Source organism: Oncorhynchus keta, chromosome 25 (assembly GCF_023373465.1).
Source record: "Oncorhynchus keta strain PuntledgeMale-10-30-2019 chromosome 25, Oket_V2, whole genome shotgun sequence".
Lineage (NCBI taxonomy): Eukaryota > Metazoa > Chordata > Actinopteri > Salmoniformes > Salmonidae > Oncorhynchus > Oncorhynchus keta.
In genome coordinates this window covers 22155643-22183142 of record NC_068445.1, presented here as the reverse complement: position 1 = coordinate 22183142, position 27500 = coordinate 22155643, and the positions used below count along the sequence as shown (strand labels likewise).

The following is a 27500-nucleotide window of genomic DNA, read 5'->3' as shown; positions in this document are numbered from 1 at the left end:
AGAGTCCCTTAGCTACCTGGAAATTGAAGCCTGATATGGGCCTCAAAGCATTTATTTTAAGGCTACTACTAGCTAAAGCAGTATTTTCTGACAGTCTAGTTACAATAATATTTCAGTTATATCTATGGACTGATTTTAAAGCTAGATAAAGAAACTAGACATAGTGTGGTTAAATCGATAGCATTAACTGTCTTCAGGAAAGTATCCATCTTACCTTGGATGTTTTCTGTTGATGCAGTGTCTCACAGCTCACGCTCTTCAGTAGTGTTATTATCCTCCCTCTTCTCTCAGCATATCAAGCCTTTTAAACACTCTCTTCTTAGCATATCTCACCTGTTGCCCTGTTATCTCTGAGCCCCTTCCCCCATGCACCTGTCCCCTCCCCCATGCACCTGTCCCCTCCCCCATGCACCTGTCCCCTCCCCCATGCACCTGGCCCCTCCCCTATGCACCTGGCCCCTCCCCCATGCACCTGGCCCCTCCCCCATGCACATGGCCTCTCCCAGTGCCTTGATAGACTGCCTGACTTGTGGCTGCTGCTTCCTGAAGCTCAGCTTTATTTTTCTTTAACCCCACTCACTAACTCCTCTCACAAACTCTACTCGTTCACTCCCTATGCACATTCAACTCTCTAACTCCCCTCGCCCACTGAACTCTCACTCCACAATTTCTAGCAATCTCCCCTCCCCTTCGATATCTGTCCTTCAAACAGGAGTCACTTACCTGGCCCAGAAACACTTGTCATTCCCAGGTAGCTTCATCATCTGCAGATTTGTATGTGCAAAATGGCAGAAACTTCACTAATCCTATTAATTAGAAGTCTAGGTGGAGCCGGCATCTTTTAGGATTTTATTTCCCAGTCCTTTCATATCTGCAAATGGCAAGTAAGGGCTAGGAGTTGTTTCTGGACTGGACATAGGAGTCCGTCTGCCTCTGTGTGATTGGTCCATCTCTGACCCTGCAGGTGTGCATGAAGAGGTGGAGTCTCCAGGGTCGGCGGAGGACAAGGGGCGTCAGGTGAAGGTGGGGATGCTGAATGGAGGGCGGAGGATAGACTATGTACTGCAGGAGGCGCCCATTGAGAGTTTCAACGAATATCTGTTTGCCATCCAGTCCCACCTCTGCTACTGGTCAGTACCTGTGTGTGTGTGTGCGTGTCCTTGTGTGTGTGTAATGCTAATACCTTTAGATTTTGGGGATTTATTAGGATCCCCATTAGCTGATGCCAATGACACCTTGACATGTTCCACATTTTGTTACGTAACAGCCTTATTCTAAAATGTATATATATTTCTTCCCTTATCAATCTACACACAATACCTCATAATGACAAAGCAAAAAAAGGTTTATTGAAATTTTTGCTAATTTATAAAAAAAATACATAAATATTCTGACCCTTTACTCAGTACTATGTTGAAGCACCTTTAGCAGCGATTACAGCTTCGAGTCTTCTTGAGTATGACGCTACAAGCTTGGCACACCTGTATTTGGGGAGTTTCTCCCATTCTTCTCTGCAGATCCTCTCAAGCTCTGTCAGGTTGGGTGGGGAGTGTCGCTGCACAGCTGTTTTCAGGTCTCTCCAGAGATGTTAGATCGGGTTCAAGTCTGGGCTCTGACTGGGCCACTCCTGCATTGTATTGGGTGTGTGCTTAGGGTCGTTGTCCTGCTGGAAGGTGAACCTTCGACCCAGTCTGAGGTCCTGCGTGCTCTGGAGCAGGTTTTCATCAAGGATCTCTCTGTACTTTGCACCGTTCATCTTTCCTTCGATCCTGACTAGTGTCCCAGTCCCTGCCACTTAAAAATATCCCAACAGTATGATGCTGCCACCAGCATGCTTCACCATAGGGATGGTGCCAAGTTTCCTACAGACGTGATGCTTGGCATTCAGGCCAAAGAGTTCAGTCTTGGTTTCACCAGAGAATCTTGTTTCTCATTGTCTGAGATTCTTTAGGTGCATTTTGGCAAACTCCAAGCGGGCTGTCATGTGCCTTTTTTTTTACTGACGAGTGGCTTCCGTCTGGCCACTACCATAAAGGTCTGATTGGTGGAGTGCTGCAGAGATGGTTATCACCTTCCTGACCAAGTCCCTTCTCCCCCGATTGCTCAGTTTGGCCTGGCAGCCAGCTCTAAAAAGAATAATGGAGGCCACTGTGTTCTTGGGGACCTTGAATGCTGCAGAAATTGTTTGGTACCCTTCCCCAGATCTGGGCCTCGACCCAATCCTGTCTCGGAGCTCTACGGACAATTCCTTTGACCTCATGGCTTGGTTTTTGCTCTGACATTCACTGTCAACAGTGGGACCTTTATATAGACAAGTGTACCTTTCCAAATCATGTCCAAACAATTGAATTGACCACAGGTGTCTTCCAATCAAGATGTAGAAACATCTCAAGGATGATCAATCGAAACAGGATGCACCTGAGCTCAATTTCGAGTCTCATAGCAAATGGTCTGAATACTAATGTAAATAAAATATTTTTTAATTCATTTGAAAATATTATAATTGTCATTATTGGGTATTGTGTGTAGATTGATGAGATGTTTTATTTATTTAATCAATTGTAGAATAAGGCTGTAACGTAACAAAATGTGTAAAAGGGGAAGGGGTCTGAATACTTTCCAAATGCACTATTCATGTCAGTACATACACACAAGTAAGTCACTCTTTTGTCTCTCCTGTGTGTGTAGGGAGTCTGAGGACACTGCTCTGCTGCTGCTAAAGGAGATCTACGACAAACTGGGTGTGGCCTTTGAGCAACCACAGCAATAACAAAGGCTTTATAAACACAGAGACCGGTATAGAGGCTTCATAACAACACATGAATTCCGTGGAGATGCACCAATGAGGCCCTTTGCTTTATTAGGAGCTGAAAGGAGTAAGGCAAGTAAGTCAGTAAAAACACAGAGATATAAATATTGAGTAACCACAGAGTTTTAAAGGCTTTATAAACACACAGAGAGGGCTATAAAGTCTTTATACATACACAGAGCGTTATTTATAAGTTACTAAAATGTAATGAAAGCAACATGAAAAAGGACATGCAGCCACTGCTCTCTCCCAGAATTCCTTGTGTCTGAGCCTCACAAAACCGTTAAGTCACCTCCTCGGACATATGGCGTCTGCCTCTGAGTGTGTGTGTGTCAAGGGTGTGACAGAGAAGTGCTCCGTGAAGAACCAAACCTGTCCTAGCTGACATGAAGAGGACTGGAGAACCCATTGGAGATGAGCTCTATAGTGCATTTCAATCTCTGAAATTTCTCGTCCTGTGACCACATGGGCAGCAACATTGAATACTATCCAAGTGAGCCCTCTACCCATCTCTATGGGAGAACCATAGTGACTGGTTTTCCATTTTCCTAAAACCACACTGAAGGATCTGGGTTTGAGCCGCTGGATCCTCCTGTTGAAGGGGCAGACTGCATTTAACGTGTGTGTTTCTAAAGAATCAGATCCTGTTTGATCATGTCTGGATCATAACTTTTATATATGTTATTTTCAGGTCATTTCTTTTTACTTGGTCTTAGACTTGACGTGTCCTATAATACATTTACAACGACAGATCATGCAGGATGATGATTCCTCTCCTGTGTGTTTGGTGCATGTCTCCAGAAGGTTGTATACCAGTACGTATCAGTAAGTACTTGACTACCAAAAAGGTATCACTTTACTTAGGTGCTGCTTAAGGCTTAGAAAAGCATTGTATAAAGGGCATTACAACTCTTTCCGTCATGCATATGAAGGCTGCATATGAAGGCTGCATATGAAGGCTGCATATGAAGGCTGCATATGAAGGCTGCACGTCGCTCTTAAGTAAAGTGTTACCATAAAAAGTACTCCACCCATAATTCCAGTGCAATGTGATGTTCTGATAATCTCACTCCTCTCTAGATGAACTGACTGACTATAGATAATTAAATTTTTTGATTTATTTGTATCATGTAAAAGCTAAGTATTAAAATTATTGTAGAAAATAACATGATATATCTTTAATGGAACTGACAAGACATTTTTCCTCCAAGTACTTATCTTAGAGGAAGGTATGTATGAGGGGAGAAAAGGGACAGGGTTCTTTTCTTTCTATGAGTGTGTGTGTAAATCACCCCCCCCCTGGTGTGTGCCAACCAACCTCTTTAAACTGTGGTTAGGGCCAATTTTGCTCGTCGAACATCTCATTCCCAAATCATGTGCGTTAATATGGAGTTGAGTTGGTTCCCCCCTTTGCTCTTATAACAGCCTCCACTTTTCTGGGAAGGCTTTCCACGAGATGTTGGAACATTTCTGCGGGGACTTGCTTCTATTCAGCCACGGGCATTACGGGCACTGATGTTGGGCGATTAGGCCTGGCTAGCAGGCGGCGTTCCAATTCATCCCAAATGTGTTCGATGGGGTTTGAGGTCAGGGCTCTGTGCAGGCCAGTCAAGTTCTTCCACACCGATCTCAACAAACCATTCTGCATGGACGTTGCTTTGTGCACGGGGACATTGTCATGCTGAAACAGGAAAGGGCCTCCCCCAAACTGTTGCCACCAAGTTGGAAGCACAGAATCGTCTAGTGTCATTTTATGCTGTAGCGTTAAGATTTCCTTTCACTGGTACTAGCCTGAACTATGGAAAAACAGCCCCAGACCATTATTCCTCCTCCACCAAACGTTACAGTTGGCACTATGCATTGGGGCAGGTAGTGTTCTCCTGTCATCCGCCAAACCTAGATTCACCAGTTGGACTGCCAGATGGCGAAGCGTGATTCAACACTCCAGAGAACGTTTCCACTGAGTCCAATGGCGGTGAGCTTTACACCACTCCAGACGATGCTTGGGATACCCCTGTTTTCAATACCTCACCTTGCGACGATAATGGCACTGAGCCTTTTTCTAAAAGGCTTTATGAGATTAACAAAATGGTTAATTGACCACAAAATCAACATTTTGCAATGGCCATCTCAGTCTCCAGGTTTAAATCTCATTGATAACCTGTGGTTTGAATTGAAGGGAGCAGTCCATAAGAGAAGATGAATGATATGCAGGATCTGGAAAGATTATGTATGGAGGAATGGCCTAAGATCCCTCCCCATGTAGCCTCCAATCAGATAAAACATTTTAGAAAAAGTCTCAATGCCTTAATACTCACCTAGTAAGGTGTTGAAAACGGGTGTCAATGCTTTTGACCCATATCTTTTTTTAGATAAAAACATATTATTATTACATTTGTACATGTGTGAAATATGACACATATAAGCACCCACCTAATTATTATAATAATATAATTTCCCTTTTTTTGATTATACAATATAGCTCAGTATTTGAATTGTAATTGTAATCTTTATCAAGGGTGCCAATCATTTCTGTCCCTACTGTATCACTGACACTGGTTTCACTGTCAGTCAACCAGCAACAAACCTGCAGTCCTTTAACATGGCATGAATCATCACTGCGGTCCAATCAGACCATGGACCTCCTCACTCCAGCTAGCTCTGTCAGCAGAGGGGAGAACAATAGCTTTGGTCCAGGGTGTTAGGTGTGGCTTACTGCGACAGCAAGCCACATGTAAACGCCCTGGACAGGACCTAGCTGAACAATAGATCTTAGTTTTCTAATCATTCTACAACCACAGAAGAGGCTTTGTGGTTCTGATTAGGCAGCTTGACTCCCTGCTTAAAATGTGCTGTGTGAGATATCCCTCTGACCCCTAGACCCTGCTTTGTGAGCACTCATCCTCTCTGCTTCACTCCTGAATGATGTATTTTGTTCTGTTAACCTCAAGTTTTGCACTTAGTGACATTGTATATTCAAACCGCCCCCCAAAATATAATATTAATGACATTTAATGTAAGCTGACAAGTATACTTTAATACTTGATATAAGCATGTATGAGCCCTTATTATGTCTTATTATAATAGTTTTACTGACTCAATGGTTGTACTTTAGTCAGGATTATTATGAGATAAGATGTTTATAAGGAGGTCATATAGCATCGTAATGCATTAAACCTGTCATGTTACCAATTTTTTTATTTTATTCAACCACAGTACCATACATAGGCTATACAGTGTGCTTACATATTGTTTATGTCGTAATAAAACTTTAAAAGAGTCTTTTTGTCACAAGTGTTTTTTATTTCATTGTTTGACAGGCTATCGGATTGACTTATTCATATAAACTGGTTTACAATTGAATCTTACAGAGACTAAGAACCATATACAGTCGTGGCCAAAAGTTTTGAGAATGACACAAATATTAAATTGCACAAAGTCTGCTGCTTCAGTGTCTTTAGATATTTTTGTCAGATGTTACTATGGAATAGTGAAGTATAATTACAATCATTTCATAAGTGTCAAAGGCATTTATTGACAATTACATGAAGTTGATGCAAAGAGTCAATATTTGCAGTGTTGACCTGTCTTTTTCAAGACTTCAGCAATCCGCCCTGGCATGCTGTCAATTAACTTCTAGGCCACATCCTGACTGATGGCAGCCCATTCTTGCATAATCAATGCTTGGAGTTTGTCAGAATTTGTGGGTTTTTGTTTGTCCACCCGCCTCTTGAGGATTGACCATAAGTTCTCAATGGGATTAAGGTCTGGGGAGCTTCCTGGCCATGGACCCAAAATATTGATGTTTTGTTCCCCGAGCCACTTAGTTATCTCTTTTGCCTTATGGCAAGGTGCTCCATCATGCTGGAAAAGGCATTGTTCATCACCAAACTGTTCCTGGATGGTTGGGAGTTGCTCTTGGAGGATGTGTTGGTACCATTCTTTATTCATGGCTGAGAAGCAACCCCACACATGAATGGTCTCAGGATGCTTTACTGTTGGCATGACACAGGACTGATGGTAGTGCACACCTTGTCTTCTCTGGATAAGCTTTTTTCCAGATGCCCCAAACAATCGGAAAGGGGATTCATCAGAGAAAATTACTTTACCCCAGGCCTCATCAGTCTAATCCCTGTACCTTTTGCAGAATATCAGTCTGTCCCTGATGTTTTTCCTGGAGAGAAGTGGCTTCTTTGCTGCCCTTCTTGACACCAGGCCATCCTCCAAAAGTCTTCGCCTCACTGAGATGCACTCACACCTGCCTGCTGCCATTCCTGAGCAAGCTCTGTACTGGTGGTGCCCCGATCCCACAGCTGAATCAACTTTAGGAGATGGTGCTGGCGCTTGCTGGACTTTCTTGAGCGCCCTGAAGCATTCTTCACAACAATTGAACCGTTCTCCTTGAAGTTCTTGATGATCCGATAAATGGTTGATTTAGGTGTGTCACGGTTTTCATATGGTGAAGGAGAGTCGGACCAAACTGCAGCGTGTCGATCGCGATCCATGTTTATTTAAACACAACGTAAACACGAATAAACACAAACACTACAAAACAATAAACGAAACGAAAACCGAAAACAGCCTATACTTGTGTCAACTAACACAGCACAAGGACATCAAGACACTCAGGACAATCACCCACAATACAACCAAAGAATATGGCTGCCTAAATATGGTTCCCAATCAGAGACAACGATAAACAACTGCCTCTGATTGAGAATCACTTCAGACAGCCATAGACTCTCCTAGAACACCCCACTAAGCTACAATCCCACTAAGCTACACACCACATACAAAAACCAATGTCACACCCTGGCCTGACCAAATACATGAAGAAAAACACAAAATACTTCGACCAGGGCGTGACAAGGTGCAAACTTACTGGCAGCAATATCCTTGCCTGTGAAGCCCTTTTTGTGCAAAGCAATGATGACGGCACGTATTTCCTTGCAGGTAACAATGGTTGACAGAGGAAGAACAATGATTCCAAGCACCACCCTCCTTTTGAAGTTTCCAGTCTGTTATTCGAACTCAATCAGCATGACAGACTGATCTCAAGCCTTGTCCTCGTCAACACTCACACCTGTGTTAACGAGAGAATCACTGACATGATGTCAGCTGGTCCTTTTGTGGCAGGGCTGAAATGCAGTGGAAATGTTTTTGGGGAATTCAGTTCATTTGCATGGCAAAGAGGGACTTTGCAATTAATTGCAATTCATCTGATCACTCTTCATAACATTCTGGAGTATATACAAATTGCTATCATACAAACTAAGGCAGCAGACTTTGTGAAAATTTATATTTGTGTCATTCTCAAAACTTTTGGCCACGACTGTATATGTGTTTAGAAAAATATTAGACTTCATGAATCATGTTTTGATAAGGAAGCATGTGTCAGTGGTTTATAGTCCTTCTTGCACCTGACCCTTTGGTTAGGGTTATTGTAGTTTCTCACGCCAGATCAGGGGTGCTCTGCATGCTCCACCCCAGCTGAGGGAATACCTGCCAGAGAGACCAGAGGAATGTGTATCTGAGCCTTACCAGGAGGCAAACATGTACCCACTGCTGCCCAATGTCTAGAGGAACGTTCAGAGGAAAGTTCAGAGTTAGTTTATCAGCATCTCATCCACTGCAACGATATTCACATGCTACTGCTGGTCTTTGTGTGTGGGAGCCGGGGTTCACAGGGATTAACTACATGTTATAAGAATGGCGGTGAACTGTGAAACCTGTCTGACTGTTAGTTATTATTAAAGAGAGTTAAATGAGAACTAGGACAACTTCTTTCATTCAACAACACAACAGTTGACATGAAGCAGTGTTAAGGGCTGCCGGGTTTATGAGTAGAGTTGCAGTTCCTCATCTCTCCAGTTGGGGGTCAGGCTTCACATAAAGGAAAGGAGGATGGATGTGTTTCCTAAGCAACAGAGACATTGGGGGCCCAGTACTCAACCATCTGCACTGAACAAAAATATAAACACAACATGCAACAATTTCAAAGATTTTACAGTTCATTTAAGGAAATCAGTAAATTTACTTAAATTCATTAGGCCCTAATCTCTGATTTTTACATGACTATGAATACAGATACTTATTTTCCACCATAATTTGCAAATAAATTCATTAAAAATCCTACAATCTTATTTTCTGGATTTTTTCTCTCATTTTGTCTGTCATAGTTGAAGTGTACCTATGATGAAAATTACAGGCCTCTCTCATCTTTTTAAGTGGGAGAACTTGCACAATTGGTGGCTGACTAAATATTTTTTTGCCCCACTGTACATGTTGAAGGTCTTCGTCGGGTATCTCTGTTGGGCCCAGGCATTCGTGGAAAGGGTTCCGCTTTGTGAGGAGGGTTGATTGGGCCTTCTCCTTCGGACGGCGTTCTCCTTCGTTCTCAGGTGTAAGTCTCTGATTGTCCACAAGAGGTCACAATGTCATTATTAGTTGTCTGTTTACTTGCACTCGTTCTGGAAGAGTGGACAGCTAATCAGCCGTGTCGATGATCCCAGAGCGGTGACCTTCACCTCTTCTGAGTCCGTACAGGAGTTGTAGGCGATGATGATTTGAAGAGAATGATCCTAGGATGATCCTACTGATCCTACTTAAATTCACCTTCTTAGATACAGTACAGCATTGGATTGTTCGAGTTCTTTTGTCTTCTTCAACCTCATGTTTTGTTCCGGGTTCGTCACTATCGTAGAGCTCACTGCAGCCTGTGTTAAATTTAAATATATATACATTTTTTATTACCCCTTTTCTCCCCAATTTCGAGGTATCCAATTGGTAGTTACAGTCTTGTCCCATCGCTGCAACTCCTGTACGGACTCAGGAGAGGTGAAGGTCAAGAGCCGTGCATCCTCCGAAACACAACCCAACGAAGCGTCACACTGCTTTTTGACACAACCCGGAAGCGAGCCGCAAGTGGTCCTTCTGTAGCTCAGTTGGTAGAGCATGGCGCTTGTAACGCCACGGTAGTGGGTTCGATTCCTGGGACCACCCATACGTAGAATGTATGCACACATGACTGTAAGTCGCTTTGGATAAAAGCGTCTGCTAAATGGCATATATATGGTTCAGAGAAAAATCCGTGCGAGCTTTGCGCCTGGCCCGCCACAGGAGTCGCTAGTGCGCGATGGGACAAGAACACCCCTGCCGGCCAAACCCTCCCCTAACCCGGACTGTGCATCGCCCCATGTGTCTCCCGGTCGCGGCCAGCTGCGACAGAGCCTGGACTTGAACCAAGATCTCTTGGACTTGAACCAAAATAAATATGGGTTGTAATTTACTATTTACAATGGTGTTTGTTATTCACTGGTTGCCCTTTTTTTGTTGCAACACGTCGCAAATATTGCTGCTGTGATGACACACTGTTGTATTTCACCTAACCGATATGGGAGTTTATCAAAATGTGATTTGATTTTCTAATTCTTTGAGTCTGTGTAATCTGAGGGAAATGTGTGTCTCTTATATGATCATACATTTGGCAGTAGGTTAGGAAGTAAAGCTCAGTTTGTGGACAGTGTGCACATAACCTGTCTTCTCTTGAGAGCCAGGTCTGCTAACGGCGGCCTTTCTCAATAACAAGGCTATATTCACTGAATCTGTACATAGTCAAAGTTTTCCTTAGTTTTGGGTCAGTCACAGTGGTCAGGTATTCTGCCACTATGTACACTGTTTTAAGGGCCAAATAGCATTCCAGTGTGCTCTGTTTTTCAGTTATTTCTTTCCAATGTGTCAAGTAATTATCTTTTGTTTTCTCATGAATTGGTTGGGTCTATTTGTGTTGCTGTCCTGGGGCTCTGTTTGTATTTGTGAACAGAGCCTCAGGACCAGCTTGCCGAGGGGACTTTTCTCTAGATTCATCTCTCTGTAGGGGATGGCTATGTTATGGAAGGTTTGGGAATCGCTTCCATCTAGGTGGTTGCGAATTTAATGTATATTTTCTAGATTTTGATCATTAGCGGGTATCGTCCTAATTCTGCTCTCTCTCTCATCTCACCACCCCCCTCTCCCTCCTCCCATCTCTGTCTGTTGTTCAGCGACTAAAAATACGGCCGAGACTCCCTCCGGACAGTACCCTCACCCATACCAGGCTAGCCACACCTCCCCATCCCCCTCCCCTCTGCCAAGCTATCCTCCCCCGCCCTCATTCCCAGAACTTAGTGGCCTTTAACACTACCCCCTCCTTCCCACTTTCTCTCTCTCTCTCTCTCTCTCTCTCTCTCTCTCTCTCTCTCTCTCTCTCTCTCTCTCTCTCTCTCTCTCTCTCTCTCTCTCTCTCTCTCTCTCTCTCTCTCTCTCTCTCTCTCTCTCTCTCTCTCTCTCTTTCTCTCCCCTATTCACTGTCTTTCTCTAGAGAATCTCTGTAATTCCTGACAAGTGACTGTAATTTGAACTGTACAGGAGGGATGGTGAGATAGAAGCAGATAGAGAGAGAGAGGGGTTAGAAGGAGGGAGAGGAGATGGAAAGAGGGAGAGGAGGGGTTAGAAGGAGGGAGAGGAGAGGGAGAGGAGGGGTTAGAAGGAGGGAGAGGAGAGGGAAAGAGGGAGAGGAGGGGTTAGAAGGAGGGAGAGGAGAGGGAAAGAGGGAGAGGAGGGGTTAGAAGGAGGGAGAGGAGAGGGAGAGGAGGGGTAAGAAGGAGGGAGAGGAGAGGGAGAGGAGGGGTTAGAAGGAGGGAGAGGAGAGGGAGAGGAAGGGTTAGAAGGAGGGAGAGGAGGGGTTAGAAGGAGGGAGAGGATAGGGAGAGGGGCAGGGACTGGTGTAGTAGTTGACATGTGATCAGGGCTCCTGGGCTGCTAGACCATTCAGCCTAGATGAGAGAGAGAAAGAGAGATGCAGTGTGTTAAATGAGAAGAGTCTATAGAGGCTGTGCCTTCATCACCGGGATTCTACTATTTTGGAAGAGTGGGAATATGGAGAAAGCGCTCTAAAAAAGACTAGCCGGTCGCTTTGAACAAGATACAACACACACACACCACACACCCAGCGTTGCCATGGGGGGCTCCCCCAGTCAGCACAGAAAGAACTCCTTTGGCTCCCCCAGGAAGAAGAGCAGCATGTGAGTAGACTACACCCCCCTATCACTGTTACAGTGTGTGTGTGTGTGTGTGTGTGTGTGTGTGTGTGTGTGTGTGTGTGTGTGTGTGTGTGTGTGTGTGTGTGTGTGTGTGTGTGTGTGTGTGTGTGTGTGTGTGTGTGTGTGTGTGTGTGTGTGTGTGTGTGTGTGTGTGTGTGTGTGTGTGTGTGTGTGTGTGTGTGTGTGTGTGTTATGACTTATTCAAAGCGACTGGCGTGTCTCTTTTAGCGCACTCTATCCAAATTGATATTTTTCCTGTCCTGTGAGCATGTAAATGTAAATTATTTAATTTTAGAACAGGGGAAGGAGAGAACAGGTCATTAGGATCATTAGTAGAGGCTAATCAAATGTTTACTGACAGACACACTTCTGACAGAGGCACACCTGACCACTAACAGCTGCTGGATTCACAGTTTTGTACTTCAACCCTTGTGAAGTAAGATGTCTTGCAGAGAAGCAACAAGCAAAAACATTTATTGTTAAAGCTAAAATTGAATTATATGATACTACACAGTGTTTAATGAAAGGCAGTTCAATTACAAATACATGTTAGGGAGAAAGATAGAAACAATGTTCTAGATGTGTACATAAGAAACCCAATAGTGGGGTGTAAATTCAGTAACAATATTTTCTGTCAATATAGCCTTTTCTGCATTATCTCTGGTATTGATGTGTGGTTGAGTCCCTTAATTATGGTCTTATGTGATAAAAGATCTGGTTGTTATTTATCTCACTCACTCACTCACTCACTCACTCACTCACTCACTCACTCACTCACTCACTCACTCACTCACTCACTCACTCACTTACTCACTCAAAAATCCATGGTAACATATCAGCCAGTCCTTTCTTTCTCCAAGTAGGACCCAGTGGATCAGTACCATGTTAATGATCTGCTAATCCTTTTACACTTCATCACTTTCCCTTTAGTAACCCACACACACACTACCCAGTCAAACCATGATGCTGCTCTGCTCTAACCATCCTGTTGTCACGGTGACTCATTAGTACCACTGGATGTATTAGTGGTGTTGTTATGTTCCACAGCAGTTGTTTACAGTGGAGGTCATTCTGATTGACACTGAATTACCCAGAGTAGTGAAACTGTAAGGTATTTTACAGCCTGAATCCCTGAGTGGCTCTGAGACTTGGATCTGAGACTTCATCTGTTAGCTGGAGCCCTCATAAAATCAGAGGAAAGACTACAGACAGAGCCGCCTTTGTTTGGCTGATTTTACAGTGCATTCGGAAAGTATTCAGACCCCTTCACTTTTTCTACATTTTGTTACATTACAGCCTTATTTTAAAATTGATTTAATTGTTTTCCCCCCTCAATCTACACACAATACCCCATAATGACAACATTTTTGCAAATCTACAAAAACTAAAAGACTGAAAAATCCCATTGACATAAGTATTCAGACCCTTTACTCAGTATTTTGCTGAAGCACCTTTAGCAGCGATTACAGCCTCGAGTCTTCTTGGGTATGACGCTACAAGCTTGGCAAACCTGTATTTGGGGAGTTTCTCCCATTCTTCTCTGCAGATCCTCTCAAGCTCTGTCAGGTTGGATGGGGAGCGTATCTGCACAGCTATTTTCAGGTCTCTCCAGAGATGTTCGGTCTGGTTTATGTCCGGGCTCTAGATGGGCCACTCAAGGACATTCAGAGACTTGTCCTGAAGCCACTGCTGCATTGTCTTAGCTGTGTGCTTAGGGTCGTTGTCCTGTTGGAAGGTGAACCTTTGCCTCAGTCTGAGTTTTTCCCACTCTTCTTTGCAGATCCTCTCAAGCTCTGTCAGGTTGAATAGGGAGCGTTGCTGCACACTTATTTTCAGGTCTCTCCAGAGATGTTCGATGGGGTTCAAGTCAGGGCTCTGGTTGAGCCACTCAAGGACATTCAGAGACTTTTCCCGAAGCCACTCCTGCATTGTCTTGGATGTGTGCTTAGATTCGTTGTCCTGTTGGAAGGTGAACCTTTGCCTCAGTCTGAGGTCCTGAGCTCTCTGGAGCAGGTTTTCATCAAGGATCTCTCTGTATCTTGCACCGTTGGTCTTTCCCTTGATCCTGACTAGTCTCCCAGTTCCTGCCGCTGAAAACATCCCCACAGCATGATGCTGCCAACACAATGCTTCACCTTAGGGATGGTGCCAGGTTTCCTCCAGACGTGACACTTGGCATTCAGGCCAAAGAGCTCAATCTTGGTTTCATCAGGACAGAGAATCTTGTTTCTCATGGTCTGGGAGTCCTTTAGGTGCCCTTTGGTAAACTCTAAGCAGACTGTAATGTGCCTTTTACTGACGAGTGGCTTCTGTCTGGTGAAAGGACAGACTGACAGAGAGGAGGGACAGAGGGACAGACAGACACCAGAATATTGTGTGTAGCAATACAGGGACACACAGGGTACATAATTCCCCCAAACAATGGTGTACACACAGTGGTGGAAAAAGTACTGAATTGTCAGACTTGAGGAAAAGTAAAGATAAAAACCTTAATGGAAATGAAAATTGAAAAGTCACCCAGTAAAATTCTACTTGAGTAAAGTCTAAAAGTATCTGGTTTTAAATGTACTTAAGTACAGTAATGGGGAAAGTACGCAATTGTCAAACTTGAGTAAAAAAAAAAAAAATGCTATACATCAAATTCCTTATATGAAGCAAACCAGGTGACATAATGTTCTTGTTTTTACATTTACGAACAAACGGGCACACAGACATAGTTTACAAACACAGTATTTGGTTTTAGTTAGTCTGCCAGATCAGAGTCAGTAGGGATGGCAAAGCTTTTTATTGTTAGGTTTGTGAATTGGACCATATTGAAGTACCAGTGAGACGCGCAATTAGGAAGTGGGAATTTAGGAATGTTCCGGGTTTCATCTGATGGCATTGAGGAGTTTACCACATCAGTCACCGGCTTCATTACATCGTCGATGCACTTTTAAGTCTCCACAGTGACCTACGTACATATCCCTACCAGAAGCCATGGATTACAGGCAACATCCACACTGAGCTAAAGGCTAGAGCTGACACTTTCAAGGAGTGGGACCCTAACCCAGACATTTATAAGTACTCCCGCTAAGCCCTCCGACGAACCATCAAACAGGCAAAGCGTGAATACAGGACTAAGATCTGATGCTACAACACCGGCTCTGAGCTCGTCGGATGTGGCAGGGCTTGCAAATTCACGGATTACAAAGGGAAACCCAGCCACGAGCTGGCCAGTGACACAAGCTAAATGCCTTCTAGGCTCACTTCGAGGCAAGCAACACTGAACCATGCGTGAGAGAACCAGCTGTTCCAGATAACTCTGTGATCACGCTCTCTGTAGCTGATGTGAGTAAGACCTTTTAACCAGGTTAACATTCCCAAGGCCACAGGGCCAGACGGATTACCAGGACGCGTACGCTGACATTTTCAACCTCTCCCTGATCCAGTCTGTAATACTATACCTACATGTTTCAAGCAGACCACCATAGTCCCTATGCCCAAGAACGGCAAGGTAAACTGTCTAAATTACTTTCGCCATGTAGCACTCACATCTGTAACCATGAAATGCATTGAAAGTCTTATCATGGCTCACATCAACACCATCATCCCAGACACCCTGGACCCAATCCATTTCGCATACGGCCCAACAGATCAACAGATGTACTCTCTATTGCACTCCACACTGCCTTTCCCAAAAGGAACACCAATGTAAGAATGCTGTTCATTGACTACAGCTCAGCATTCAACATCATAGTGCCCTCAAAGCTCATCACTAAGCTAAGGTCCCTGGGACTGAACACCTCCCTCTGCAACTGGATCCTGGACTCCCTAACGGCTTCCCCCAGGTGGTGAGGGTAGGCAACAACACATCCACCACGCTGACCCTCAACATGCGGGCCCCTCAGGGGTGCATGCTTAGTTTCCACCTTTACTTCATGTTCACCCATGACTACGTGGCCACACACGATTCCAACGCCATCATTAAGTTTGCAGACGACATGCCAATGGTAGGCCTGATCACCGACGACGGTGAGACAGCCTACAAGGAGGAGATCAGAGACCTGGCAGTGTGGTGCCAGGACAACAGCTTCTCCGTCAACGTAAGCAAGACAAAGGAGCTGATCATGGACTACAGAAAAGGGAGGGCCGAGGACACTCCAATTCACACGAGGGGGCTGTAGTGGAGCGGGTTGAGAGCTTCAAGTTAACATCACTAAGGATCAATCATGGTCCAAACACACAATGCCTCTTCATCATTTTTAAGTGGAACAGAAATCTGACTCCTAATTTCTTCATCCCCCTCCCCTCATCGCCCCCCACCACTCCTCCTCCATGGGGCATCAGGTCCTCAAAAAGTTATACAGCTGCACCATTGAGAGCATCTTGATTGGCTGCATCACCGCTTAGTATGCAACTGCTTGGCATCCGACTGCAAAGCGCTATAGGGTAGTACGTAAGGCCCAGTATATCACTGGGGCTGAGTTCCCAGGCCATCCATGACCTCTATACCAGGCGGTGTCAGAGGAAGCATAAATTGTCAAAGACTCCAGCCACCTAAGCCACAGACTATGCTCTCTGCATGGCAAGTGTACCAATGCACCAAGTCTAGAACCAACAGGATCTTGAACAGCAAGACTGCTAAATAGCTAATTAAATGGCTACCCAAACTACCTGCATTGACCCTTTTTGCACTAGTTCTTTTGCAACGACTAATCACACACACTGGACTCTAACCAGACACTCACACACACTTACACTGACACCTCAAAACACACACACACACACACACACACACACAGATTGAGGGGGGGAAAATATTTTTAATCAATAAGGCTGTAACGTAACAAAATGTGGAAGAGTGAAGGGGTCTGAATACTTTCCGAATGTACTGTAAATTGTTTGTCCTTCCCATTCACCCTCTGAATGGCACACATACGCAATCCGTATATCAATTGTCTTAAGGCTTAAAAATCTTTCTTTAACCTGTCTCTTCCCCGTCATCTACACTGATCTGAAGTGGATTTAAAAAGTGACATCAATAAGGGATCATAGTTTTCACCTGGTCAGTCTAAGTCATGGAAAGAGCAGGTGTCCTTAATCTTTCAAGATAATATGTCTAGACCTCTGTGTAGTAGAGGTTGTACTGATCCTTTCATCTATCATTTGTGTGTCAGTGTGTGTTTTCTGGGGCCTAAATTAAATGTGCAGATGTTAGTTATCTGCAAACTATCTCGGGGATGCCTCCCAAATTCACCATCAAAGGACTGATTGTAGCACTATCTGCACTTGTCTTTCCTACTCATGTCTCTCTCTCCCTCTCTCTGTCCCTCCCTCTTTTTTCTCTTTCTCCCTCTCTGTCCCTCCCTCTCTCTCTCTCTCTCTCTCTCCCTCTTTCCCTCCCTCCCTCCCTCCCTCGCTCTCTCTCTCTTTCTCTCACCATCTAGCACAATTACAAGGGCTGTTGTTGGAGTACAAGATGATGCAATGCACTTCAGACTACATCCCCAGGATGATGATGTAATGTCAGCTGGCCTGGTTACTTGTAACCATGCCGACAATAGTCATTTATATTTAAACACCCGTCATGATGATGCTCTACACACACGTACACGCACATACACACGCATGGGAGAAACTAGGTTAAAGCATTACTGCATTCAGAACAGAGTTGTACAACAGTATTCAAATTTCAAACATGGTTAGTACTGCCTGAGGGGGACTGAGAGAGACATAGAGAGACTGAGAGGTACTGAGAGAGAGACAGAGACAGAGAGGGACTCGTAGGGACAGAGAGGGACAGAGGGGGACTCAGAGAGACAGAGGGTGGGTGTACTTAGCACTCTAAACAGTGATTTTCTCTCTCATTCCTGTGTGTTTCTGTCTGACTAAAACAGAGCCTCTCCTCCAGACTGACAGTTAGAGACTGGACCTGGTCAGAGACCACTGATCACCATTAGAAGGAGCTCTGCTCCTGCACAAGACAGACAACATTCATGTGTATCCACCATAAGTTCACATGGACAGTTTGAGTGTTGTGTTTTGTGATCAAACCATGAATACAACTGTTAGGGTGCTGTAAGGTGCTCAGTGTTTAGGTATGTATGGCCTTAGACTGGAGGGACTGTATCACCAATGCTGTGGTTCACCACTACATTATAGTATGTAGGCCTACTTGCCCAGAAGGAGAGATATGTTGACTTCTAGTGACCACCAGATGGGGTTGTTGAACCTGTTTTTGTCTCAGTGCCACGGCTTCACCAGGCAGGCCTGTTATTATAGGAAAGACACATTTACTGTTCAGATCATCATTCAGAGTCATGGAAGGGATTAAAACGCTTTTGGTAATCCCCATCTGTGTGTCCTAGCCTGCTCAATTATCTCATACGGTATATCATTCCTCATGTGGCTACAATGAATGTTTATCATACTAGTTATATTTAGCTCCTAACCACACACACACACACACCTGTCACTTTCAGTCACATCTTAATTAAATGAAAAGGGATGATAGACCAGGCTGTTCGCACGTACACAACACACACACACACACTAGTCTGCTAGTTGTCTGGGGGATAGGGTTAGGATGTGGTCAGACTTCCAGACACAGGGAATGTTACCATCTGTGTTTACTCAGGGAATGTTACCCTCTGTGTTTACTCAGGGAATGTTACCTTCTGTGTTTACTCAGGGAATGTTACCCTCTGTGTTTAATCAGGGAATGTTACCCTCTGTGTTTACTCAGGGAATGTTACCCCGTGTTTACTCAGGGAATGTTACCCCCTGTGTTTACTCAGGGAATGTTACCCTCTGTGTTTACTCAGGGAATGTTACCCTCTGTGTTTACTCAGGGAATGTTACCCCCTGTGTTTACTCAGGGAATGTTACCCTCTGTGTTTACCCAGGGAATGTTACCGTCTGTGTTTACTCAGGGAATGTTACCCTCTGTGTTTACTCAGGGAATGTTACCCTCTGTGTTTACTCAGGGAATGTTACCATCTGTGTTTACTCAGGGAATGTTACCGTCTGTGTTTACTCAGGGAATATTACCCTCTGTGTTTACTCAGGGAATGTTACCCTCTGTGTTTACCCAGGGAATGTTACCATCTGTGTTTACTCAGGGAATGTTACCCTCTGTGTTTACCCAGGGAATGTTACCGTCTGTGTTTACTCAGGGAATGTTACCCTCTGTGTTTACTCAGGGAATGTTACCATCTGTGTTTACTCAGGGAATGTTACCCTCTGTGTTTACCCAGGGAATGTTACCGTCTGTGTTTACTCAGGGAATGTTACCCTCTGTGTTTACTCAGGGAATGTTACCCTCTGTGTTTACTCAGGGAATGTTACCGTCTGTGTTTACTCAGGGAATGTTACCATCTGTGTTTACTCAGGGAATGTTACCCTCTGTGTTTACTCAGGGAATGTTACCCTCTGTGTTTACTCAGGGAATATTACCCTCTGTGTTTACTCAGGGAATATTACCCTCTGTGTTTACTCAGGGAATGTTACCCTCTGTGTTTACTCAGGGAATGTTACCCTCTGTGTTTACTCAGGGAATGTTACCCTCTGTGTTTACTCAGGGAATATTACCCTCTGTGTTTTCTCAGGGAATGTTACCGTCTGTGTTTACTCAGGGAATGTTACCCTCTGTGTTTACTCAGGGAATGTTACCCTCTGTGTTTACTCAGGGAAGCTGAAGTCATCTATAGTCATAAATGTGACTGGCTGTATGTCTGTTAGAATTCTAATATCCTTCTTTACTCTATAGAAACAGCCTCTGTTTGGTTTAAGCTCTGTGAAGCTTCATGGAGTTAGACCTTTGGTGTTGTTCTAGAAGTGTCAGTGTGAAGTCTCAGTGTGTTCCAGACTGCATGGGTTCTAGACTAGAGTATGGCTCCGCCAGGGTTCCATGTGTGCTGATCTATTTCTGGATGCAAGGAAAGGAGTTACGTAAGACCTGACTATTCTTTCTTTCACTCTGTCATCTCTTCATCTCCTTCTCTTTCCTTTCCTCTGCACATTTTCCTGCCTGTGAGTCAAGGCACTCTCAACCTCCGCTCTGTCAGACCTAACTGTGTTTGTGTGTGCATGCGTACGTGTGCTTGTGTTTAAAGTGGACTGTTTATCCCACATGTTGTCTGGGTGTAGCCTTGTGAAACCAGCCTGAGTTCGCAATAGCTCACATTCTGAAACAAAACGTGTGTCTGCTTGACCAGGCTAGTGTGAGTGGACCCTGGTCTATACAGATGTAGAGAGAGGGTGTTGACATGGTGATAAGGGATGTGAAGGCTGTGATAAAAACGGTTGAATAGCTCCCCCAACAGGTCTGTCCTGCCTGCCACAGACAGCAGACAATAGAGAGGGGAGGGAATGCTATGCCAGGCATTCCTGATAGACATGACAAAAAGTCCTACCAAAATATACAGAATACGCGGTACCCACCCTCGCGCTCTCTTCTGCCCTTCCTCTCTCTTTCTCAAAGGTCTACAGTGGGGTTTGGTCTGAGAGAGGTTGAGACAGAGAAGGTGTCAGAGGGAGAGAGGTTACCCTCTGTGTGTCTTTGTGGGTTCTCCATCTTGCTGATCACGTCTGAGCAGAAGAGAGCAGAGTAAAGACATGAAATTAGAGATAAAAGAGAAGCTGTCAACTGTTTCCTCTCTCTATCCATCCCTCGCTCCGCTCTTCCACAGTGCTCAACTGGGTACTGGACTCCCTGACGGGCCGCCCCCAGGTGGTGAGGGTAGGCAACAACATCTCCACCCCGCTGATCCTCAACACTGGGGCCCCACAAGGGTGCGTTCTGAGCCCTCTCCTGTACTCCCTGTTCACCCACGACTGCGTGGCCACGCACGCCTCCAACTCAATCATCAAGGTTGCGGACGACACAACAATGGTAGGCTAAATCACCAACAACGACGAGACGGCCTACAGGGTGGAGGTGAGGGCCCTCGGAGTGTGGTGTCAGGAAAATAACCTCACACTCAACGTCAACAAAATGAAGGAGATGATTGTGGACTTCAGGAAACAGCAGAGGGAACACCCCCATATCCACATCGATGGAACAGTAGTGGAGAGGGTAGCAAGTTTTAAGTTCCTCAGCATACACATCACAGACAAACTGAATTGGTCCACTCACACAGACAGCATCGTGAAGAAGGCGCAGCAGCGCCTCTTCAACCTCAGGAGGCTGAAGAAATTCGGCTTGTCACCAAAAGCACTCACAAACTTCTACAGATGCACAATCGAGAGCATCCTGGCGGGCTGTATCACTGCCTGGTACGGCAACTGCTCCGCCCACAACCGTAAGGCACTCCAGAGGGTAGTGAGGTCTGCACAACGCATCACCGGGGGCAAACTACCTGCCCTCCAGGACACCTACACCACCCGATGTTACAGGAAGGCCATAAAGATAATCAAGGACAACAACCACCCGAGCCACTGCCTGTTCACCCCGCTATCATCCAGAAGGCGAGGTCAGTACAGGTGCATCAAAGCTGGGGCCGAGAGACTGAAAAACAGCTTCTATCTCAAGGCCATCAGACTGTTAAACAGCCACCACTAACATTGAGTGGCTGCTGCCAACACACTGACACTGACACTGACTCAACTCCAGCCACTTTAATAATGGGAATTGATGGGAAATTATGTAAATATATCACTAGCCACTTATTCTCGGGCCGACTCTTTTCTCTGTATATATCAATGATGTTGCTCTTGCTGCGGGCGATTCCCTGTGGCCTATTATTATATTATATTATATTATATTATATTACTTTCGGCCCGTCATTGGACACTGTGCTATCAAATCTCCAAACGAGCTTCAATGCCATACAGCACTCCTTCCGTGGCCTCCAACTGCTCTTAAACGCGAGTAAAACCAAATGCATGCTTTTCAACCGATCGCTGTCTGCACCCGCATGCCCGACTAGCATCACCACCCTGGATGGATCCGACCTTGAATATGTGGACATCTATAAGTACCTAGGTGTCTGGCTAGACTGCAAACTCTCCTTCCAGACTCACATCAAACATCTCCAATCAAAAATCAAATCAAGAGTCGGCTTTCTATTCCGCAACAAAGCCTCCTTCACTCACGCTGCCAAGCTTACCCTAGTAAAACTGACTATCCTACCGATCCTCGACTTCGGCGATGTCATCTACAAAATGGCTTCCAACACTCTACTCAGCAAACTGGATGCAGTCTATCACAGTGCCATCCGTTTTGTCACTAAAGCACCTTATACCACCCACCACTGCGACTTGTATGCTCTAGTCGGCTGGCCCTCACTACATATCCGTCGCCAGACCCACTGGCTCCAGGTCATCTACAAGTCCATGCTAGGTAAAGCTCCGCCTTATCTCAGTTCACTGGTCACGATGGCAACACCCATCCGTAGCACGCGCTCCAGCAGGTGTATCTCACTGATCATCCCTAAAGCCAACACCTCATTTGGCCGCCTTTCGTTCCAGTACTCTGCTGCCTGTGACTGGTTGGAGACTTTTATCTCCCTCTTTTATCTCCCTCACCAACTTCAAACATCAGCTATCCGAGCAGCTAACCGATCGCTGCAGCTGTACATAGTCTATAGGTAAATAGCTCACCCATTTTCACCTACCTCATTCCCATACTGTTTTTATACTGTTTTTATTTATTTACTTTCCTGCTCTTTTGCACACCAATATCTCTACCTGTACATGACCATCTGATCATTTATCACTCCAGTGTTAATCTGCAAAATTGTATTATTCGCCTACCTCCTCATGCCTTTTGCACACATTGTATATAGACTGCCCATTTTTTTTCTACTGTGTTATTGACTTGCTAATTGTTTACTCCATGTGTAACTCTGTGTTGTCTGTTCACACTGCTATGCTTTATCTTGGCCAGGTCGCAGTTGCAAATGAGAACTTGTTCTCAACTAGCCTACCTGGTTAAATAAAGGTGAAATAAAAAAATAAAAAAATTGTAGGATTCAAAATCTCACGATACATGGCCCCATTCATTCTTTCCTTTACACGGATCAGTCATCCTGGTCCCTTTGCAGAAAAACAGCCCCAAAGCATGATATTTCCACCCCCATGCTTCACAGTAGGTATGGTGTTCTTTGGATGCAACTCAGCATTCTTTGTCCTCCAAACACAACAGGTTGAGTTTTTACCAAAAAGTTATATTTTGGTTTCATCTGACCAAATGACATTCTCCCAATCTTCTTCTGGTTCATCCAAATGCTCTCTAGCAAACTTCAGATGGGCATGGACGTGTACTGGCTTAAGCAGGGGGACACATCTGGCACTGCAGGATTTGAGTCCCTGGCGGCGTAGTGTGTTACTGATGGTAGGCTTTGTTACTTTGGTCCCAGCTCTCTGCAGGTCATTCACTAGGTCCCCCCGTGTGGTTCTGGGATTTTTGCTCACCGTTCTTATGATCATTTTGACCCCACGGGGTGAGATCTTGCGTGGAGCCCCAGATCGAGGAAGATTATCAGTGGTCTTGTATGTCTTCCATTTCCTAATAATTGCTCCCACAGTTGATTTCTTCAAACCAAGCTGCTTACCTATTGCAGATTCAGTCTTGCCAGCCTGGTGCAGGTCTACAATTTTGTTTCTGGTGTCCTTTGACAGCTCTTTGGTCTTGGCCATAGTGGAGTTTGGAGTGTGACTGTTTGAGGTTGGGGACCGGTGTCTTTTATACTGATAACAAGTTCAAGTGCCATTAATACAGGTAACGAGTGGAGGACAGAGGAGCCTCTTAAAGAAGAAGTTACAGGTCTGTGAGAGACAGAAATCTTGCTTGTTTGTAGGTGACCAAATACTTATTTTCCACCATAATTTGCAAATAAATTCATTAAAAATCCTACAATGTGATTTTCTGGATTTTTTTCTCTCATTTTGTCTGTCATAGTTGAAGTGTACCTATGATGAACATTACAGGCCTCTCTCATCTTTTTAAGTGGGAGAACTTTTTTGCCCCACTGTATGTGTTTCAGTGATTGGGATGGTTGTTAGTCAGATTTTTGTCACGACATGTGGTATTCAGTGCTGTGTGTCAGTGTGAGTGTGTCTGTGTGTGCGCATTTTGTGAGTTATGTAAGCCATCATGAGCACCCTTCAGGCTTGTGGGTGTATATATTCATGTGTGTGTGCATGTGTGGTTCATGTTGTGTGTGTGTGTCTGCAGAGATGGGAAAGAGAGAGTTTCCATATGGTTGACAAACCACTATAGAGAGAACAGGTCTGGAGGGTTGTAAGGATGGTTGTTGTCTATTCATGAGATGAACTAAATGTTTTAGTTGGATTTGTTTTGATGTGACAGATGTAGTAAACTGTAATTATGAGGATAGAAGAGTCAGTGGAACAAATACAGCAGTAGCAAACTGAATGTTGTTAATGTTATAGAGATAGATTGATCTATCTATCTATCTATCTATCTATCTATCTATCTATCTATCTATCTACAGTTGAAGTCGGAAGTTTACATACACTTAGGTTGGAGTCATAAGAACTCATTTTTCAACCACTCCACACATTTCTTGCTAAGTCAGTTAGGACATCTACTTTGTGCATGACAAAAATCATTTTCGCAACAATTGTTTACAGAGAGATTATTTCACTTATAATTCACTGTATCACAATTCCAGTGGCTCAAATGTTTACATACACTAAGTTGACTGTGCCTTTAAACAACTTGGAAAATTCCAGAAAATGATGTCATGGCTTTAGAAGCTTCTGATAGGCTAATTGACATGATTTGAGTCAATTGGAGGTGTACCTGTGGATGTATTTCAAGGCCTACCTTCACTCAGTGCCTCTTTGCTTGACATCATGGGAAAATCAAAAGAAATCAGCTAAAGAAAAATTGTAGACCTCCACAAGTCTGGTTCATCCTTGGGAGCAATTTCCAAATGCCTGAAGGTACCACGCTTATCTGTACAAACAATAGTATGTAAGTATAAACACCATGGGACCACTCAGCTGTCATACCGCTCAGGAAGGAGACGCGTTCTGTCTCCTAGAGATGAACATACTTTGGTGCGAAATGTGCAAATCAATCCCAGAACAACAGCAAAGGACCATGTGAAAATGCTGGAGGAAACAGGTACAAAAGTATCTATATCCACAGTAAAACGAGTCCTATATCGACATAACCTGAAAGGCCGCTCAGCAAGGAAGAAGCCACTCCTCCAAAACCGCCATAAAAAAGACAGACTACGGTTTGCAACTGCACATGGGGACAAAGATCGTACTATTTGGAGAAATGTCCTCTGGTCTGATGAAACAAAAATATAACTGTTTGGCCATAATGACCATCGTTATGTTTGGTGGAAAAAGGGGGAGGCTTGCAAGCCGAAGAACACCATCCCAACCGTGAAGCACGGAGGTGGCAGCATCATGTTGTGGGGGTGCTTTGCTGGGGGAGGGACTGATGCACTTCACTAAATAGATGGCATCATGAGGAATTGAAAATGATGTGGATATATTCAAGCAACATCTCAAGACATCAGTCAGGAAGTTAAAGCTTGTTCGCAAATGGGTCTTCCAAATGGACAATGACCCCAAGCATACTTCCAAATTTGTGGCAAAATGGCAACAAAGTCAAGGTATTGGAGAGGCCATAACAAAGCCCTGAACTCAATCTTATAGAAAATTTGTCGGTAGAACTGAAAAAGTGTGTGCGAGCAAGGAGGCCTACAAACTCGACTCAGTTACAGGAGCTCTGTCAGGAGGAATGGGCCAATGTTCACCCAACTTATTGTGGGAAGCTTGTGGAAGGCTACCCGAAACGTTTGACCCAAGTTAAACAATTTGAAGGCAATGCTACCAAATACTAATTGAGTGTATGTAAACTTCTGACCCACTGGGAATGTGATTTAAGAAATAATAGCTGAAATAAATAATTCTCTCTACTATTATTCTGACATTTCACATTCTTAAAATAAAGCGGTGATCCTAACTGACCTAAAACAGAGATTTTTACTAGGATTAAATGTGAGGAATTGTGAAAAACTGAGTTTAAATGTATTTGGCTAAAGTGTATGTAAACTTCCGACATCAACTCTATCTATCTAACTCTCTATCTATATTGTGTCTGGTCAGGTCTGACAGAAACATGTGTACTACCTGTCGTCCTAGCTGTGTTAGGTGTCTTCCTCTCTCCTCCTCCTCCTCCTCCTCTCCCTTCTTCCTCCCTCTCTTTCCCACTCCTTGGGACACTAGGGATCTACCACTCTGTGTAAACAGTCAGCTGACTCTTAAAAATCCAACGGCTCTTTTCAAACAGGAAACTTGCTCCCTTCCTTCTCTAACCCCCTTCCTTCTACCCTCCCTCTCTTCTCACTCCTCTCACAACATGCCTCTCTCCATTTCACAATAGAACAGCCTGAGAGAGATGGGGGAAGGGGTGGAGGGCTAGGCAAACTCTCTTTGGGTGGGAGTGAGAGCAGACGAGGGAGGGAGCGGGGAGAGGAAAGGGGAGGGAGCAGTCTGGCAGCCAGCTGATTGCTGGTCTAGCATTCAGAGTTGGAGCGGAGGATAGAGAGAGGCAGAGAGAAACCGAGAGAGGCAGAGGAAGAAGAGAAGAGGCTACTGATGCTACATTAATCTGTAATCTGACAGAGAGTCAGAAACCAACAGCGTCATCACAGAACTGTCAGCCTCTGTCACAGTTTGTTCTGGAAATCAACAATGTAAAAGAGCAGGCTGGGAAACTAGAGCAAGAGGAGGAAGTGAAGAGAGAAGAGAGAAACGAGAGATGCCATAAAACCAACATCCTCTCAAAGAGAAAGAACACACACAACAGCTCAAAGAGAGAGCTAGACAGAAGGAGAAGAGAGAGAGGTAAACATACTCTGTGGTGAGTCACTCCTCCTCCCCCTCTGCTTTCCTTTCCGCTCCTCTCCTCTGGTGTATTGATGCTGATGCACAGAGGAGCAGCAGAACTAAGAAAAGAGTCCGATCCAGAACACTAGCTGAAGACGAGAACTGGACTCTGTGTGGGAGTAGCAGAACCGACAATGGAACTGTAGAACCATCAGGTTACCAGAACTAGAACCAGGAGTATCATCAGAGCCAGAGCGGTGGAACCGTAACCGTACTGTATAAAGGAGTGGTAGTGGACCTGGCGTGTCTCAATAAAGATGTCCTGGGGGTCTCTGCTGTCTCCGGTCCAGTGGGCCAAATGGACCTGGTCAGCTGTACGGGGAGGAGGGGAGGAGGAGGACGGAGGGCCCAGAACCAAGGATGAAGGCGGAAAGTAAGTAGGCTACAGGTGTGTATGTGTGTGTGTGTGTGTGATGCCTGTCTGGCACACATGCGAGGGAGAGGAGAGACATTGTGTGTGTACACGTGCAGAGAGATTATCAACAGACTGAAGTAACCTGTCCGGATGACTGGGGGAATTTTCTGTTATTATTCAGACAGAGAGAGAGAGAAAGAGAGGCGGGAGAGGGCAGAAACCTAGAGGGAAGGAGAGGGAGGCAGAAAACTAGAGGGAAGGAGAGAGAGACAGAAACCTAGAGGGAAGGAGAGGCAGAAACCTAGAGGGAGAGAGGCAGTAAAAGACAGAGAGAAAGAGTCAGAAAGAGAAAGAGGGAGATGTGATGTTGTTTTGACGTGGTCTCTTGTTCTTTGCT

General features: G+C 44.7%; 3 protein-coding genes across 6 annotated transcripts in view; all 3 read left to right on the top strand.

Annotated features, from left to right (window-relative positions):
• The window catches only part of LOC118377437 (phospholipase DDHD2-like), a 36994-nt gene extending 30905 nt beyond the window's left edge, over positions 1-6089 (top strand). Inside the window, exons 19-20 of the mRNA XM_052478892.1 lie at positions 965-1130; positions 2689-6089. Coding sequence (XP_052334852.1) covers positions 965-1130; positions 2689-2770 — 248 coding nt within the window. The 3' untranslated portion in view covers positions 2771-6089. The remainder of the gene's footprint in view (positions 1-964; positions 1131-2688) is intronic.
• LOC127911694 (uncharacterized) overlaps positions 1-27500 on the top strand; it is a 100702-nt gene that overhangs the window by 39110 nt on the left and 34092 nt on the right. The window contains exon 1 of one of the 2 annotated variants that reach the window (XM_052478891.1): positions 18347-23539. The exons of the other annotated variant lie outside the window; for it this stretch is intronic. Within the exon in view, the coding sequence (XP_052334851.1) occupies positions 18458-19639 (1182 nt within the window). The 5' untranslated portion in view covers positions 18347-18457 and the 3' untranslated portion in view covers positions 19640-23539. Of the gene's footprint in view, positions 1-18346; positions 23540-27500 lie in introns of those variants that run through there. 2 annotated transcript variants of the gene reach the window in all.
• Positions 11629-27500, top strand: part of LOC118357868 (transforming acidic coiled-coil-containing protein 1-like) — a 38626-nt gene continuing 22754 nt past the window's right edge. Inside the window, exon 1 of one of the 3 annotated variants that reach the window (XM_052478886.1) lies at positions 11629-11871. In XM_052478886.1, coding sequence (XP_052334846.1) covers positions 11807-11871 — 65 coding nt within the window. In that variant the 5' untranslated portion in view covers positions 11629-11806. Of the gene's footprint in view, positions 11872-26359; positions 27122-27500 lie in introns of those variants that run through there. The other 2 variants (XM_052478884.1, XM_052478885.1) reach the window with 2 other exon arrangements.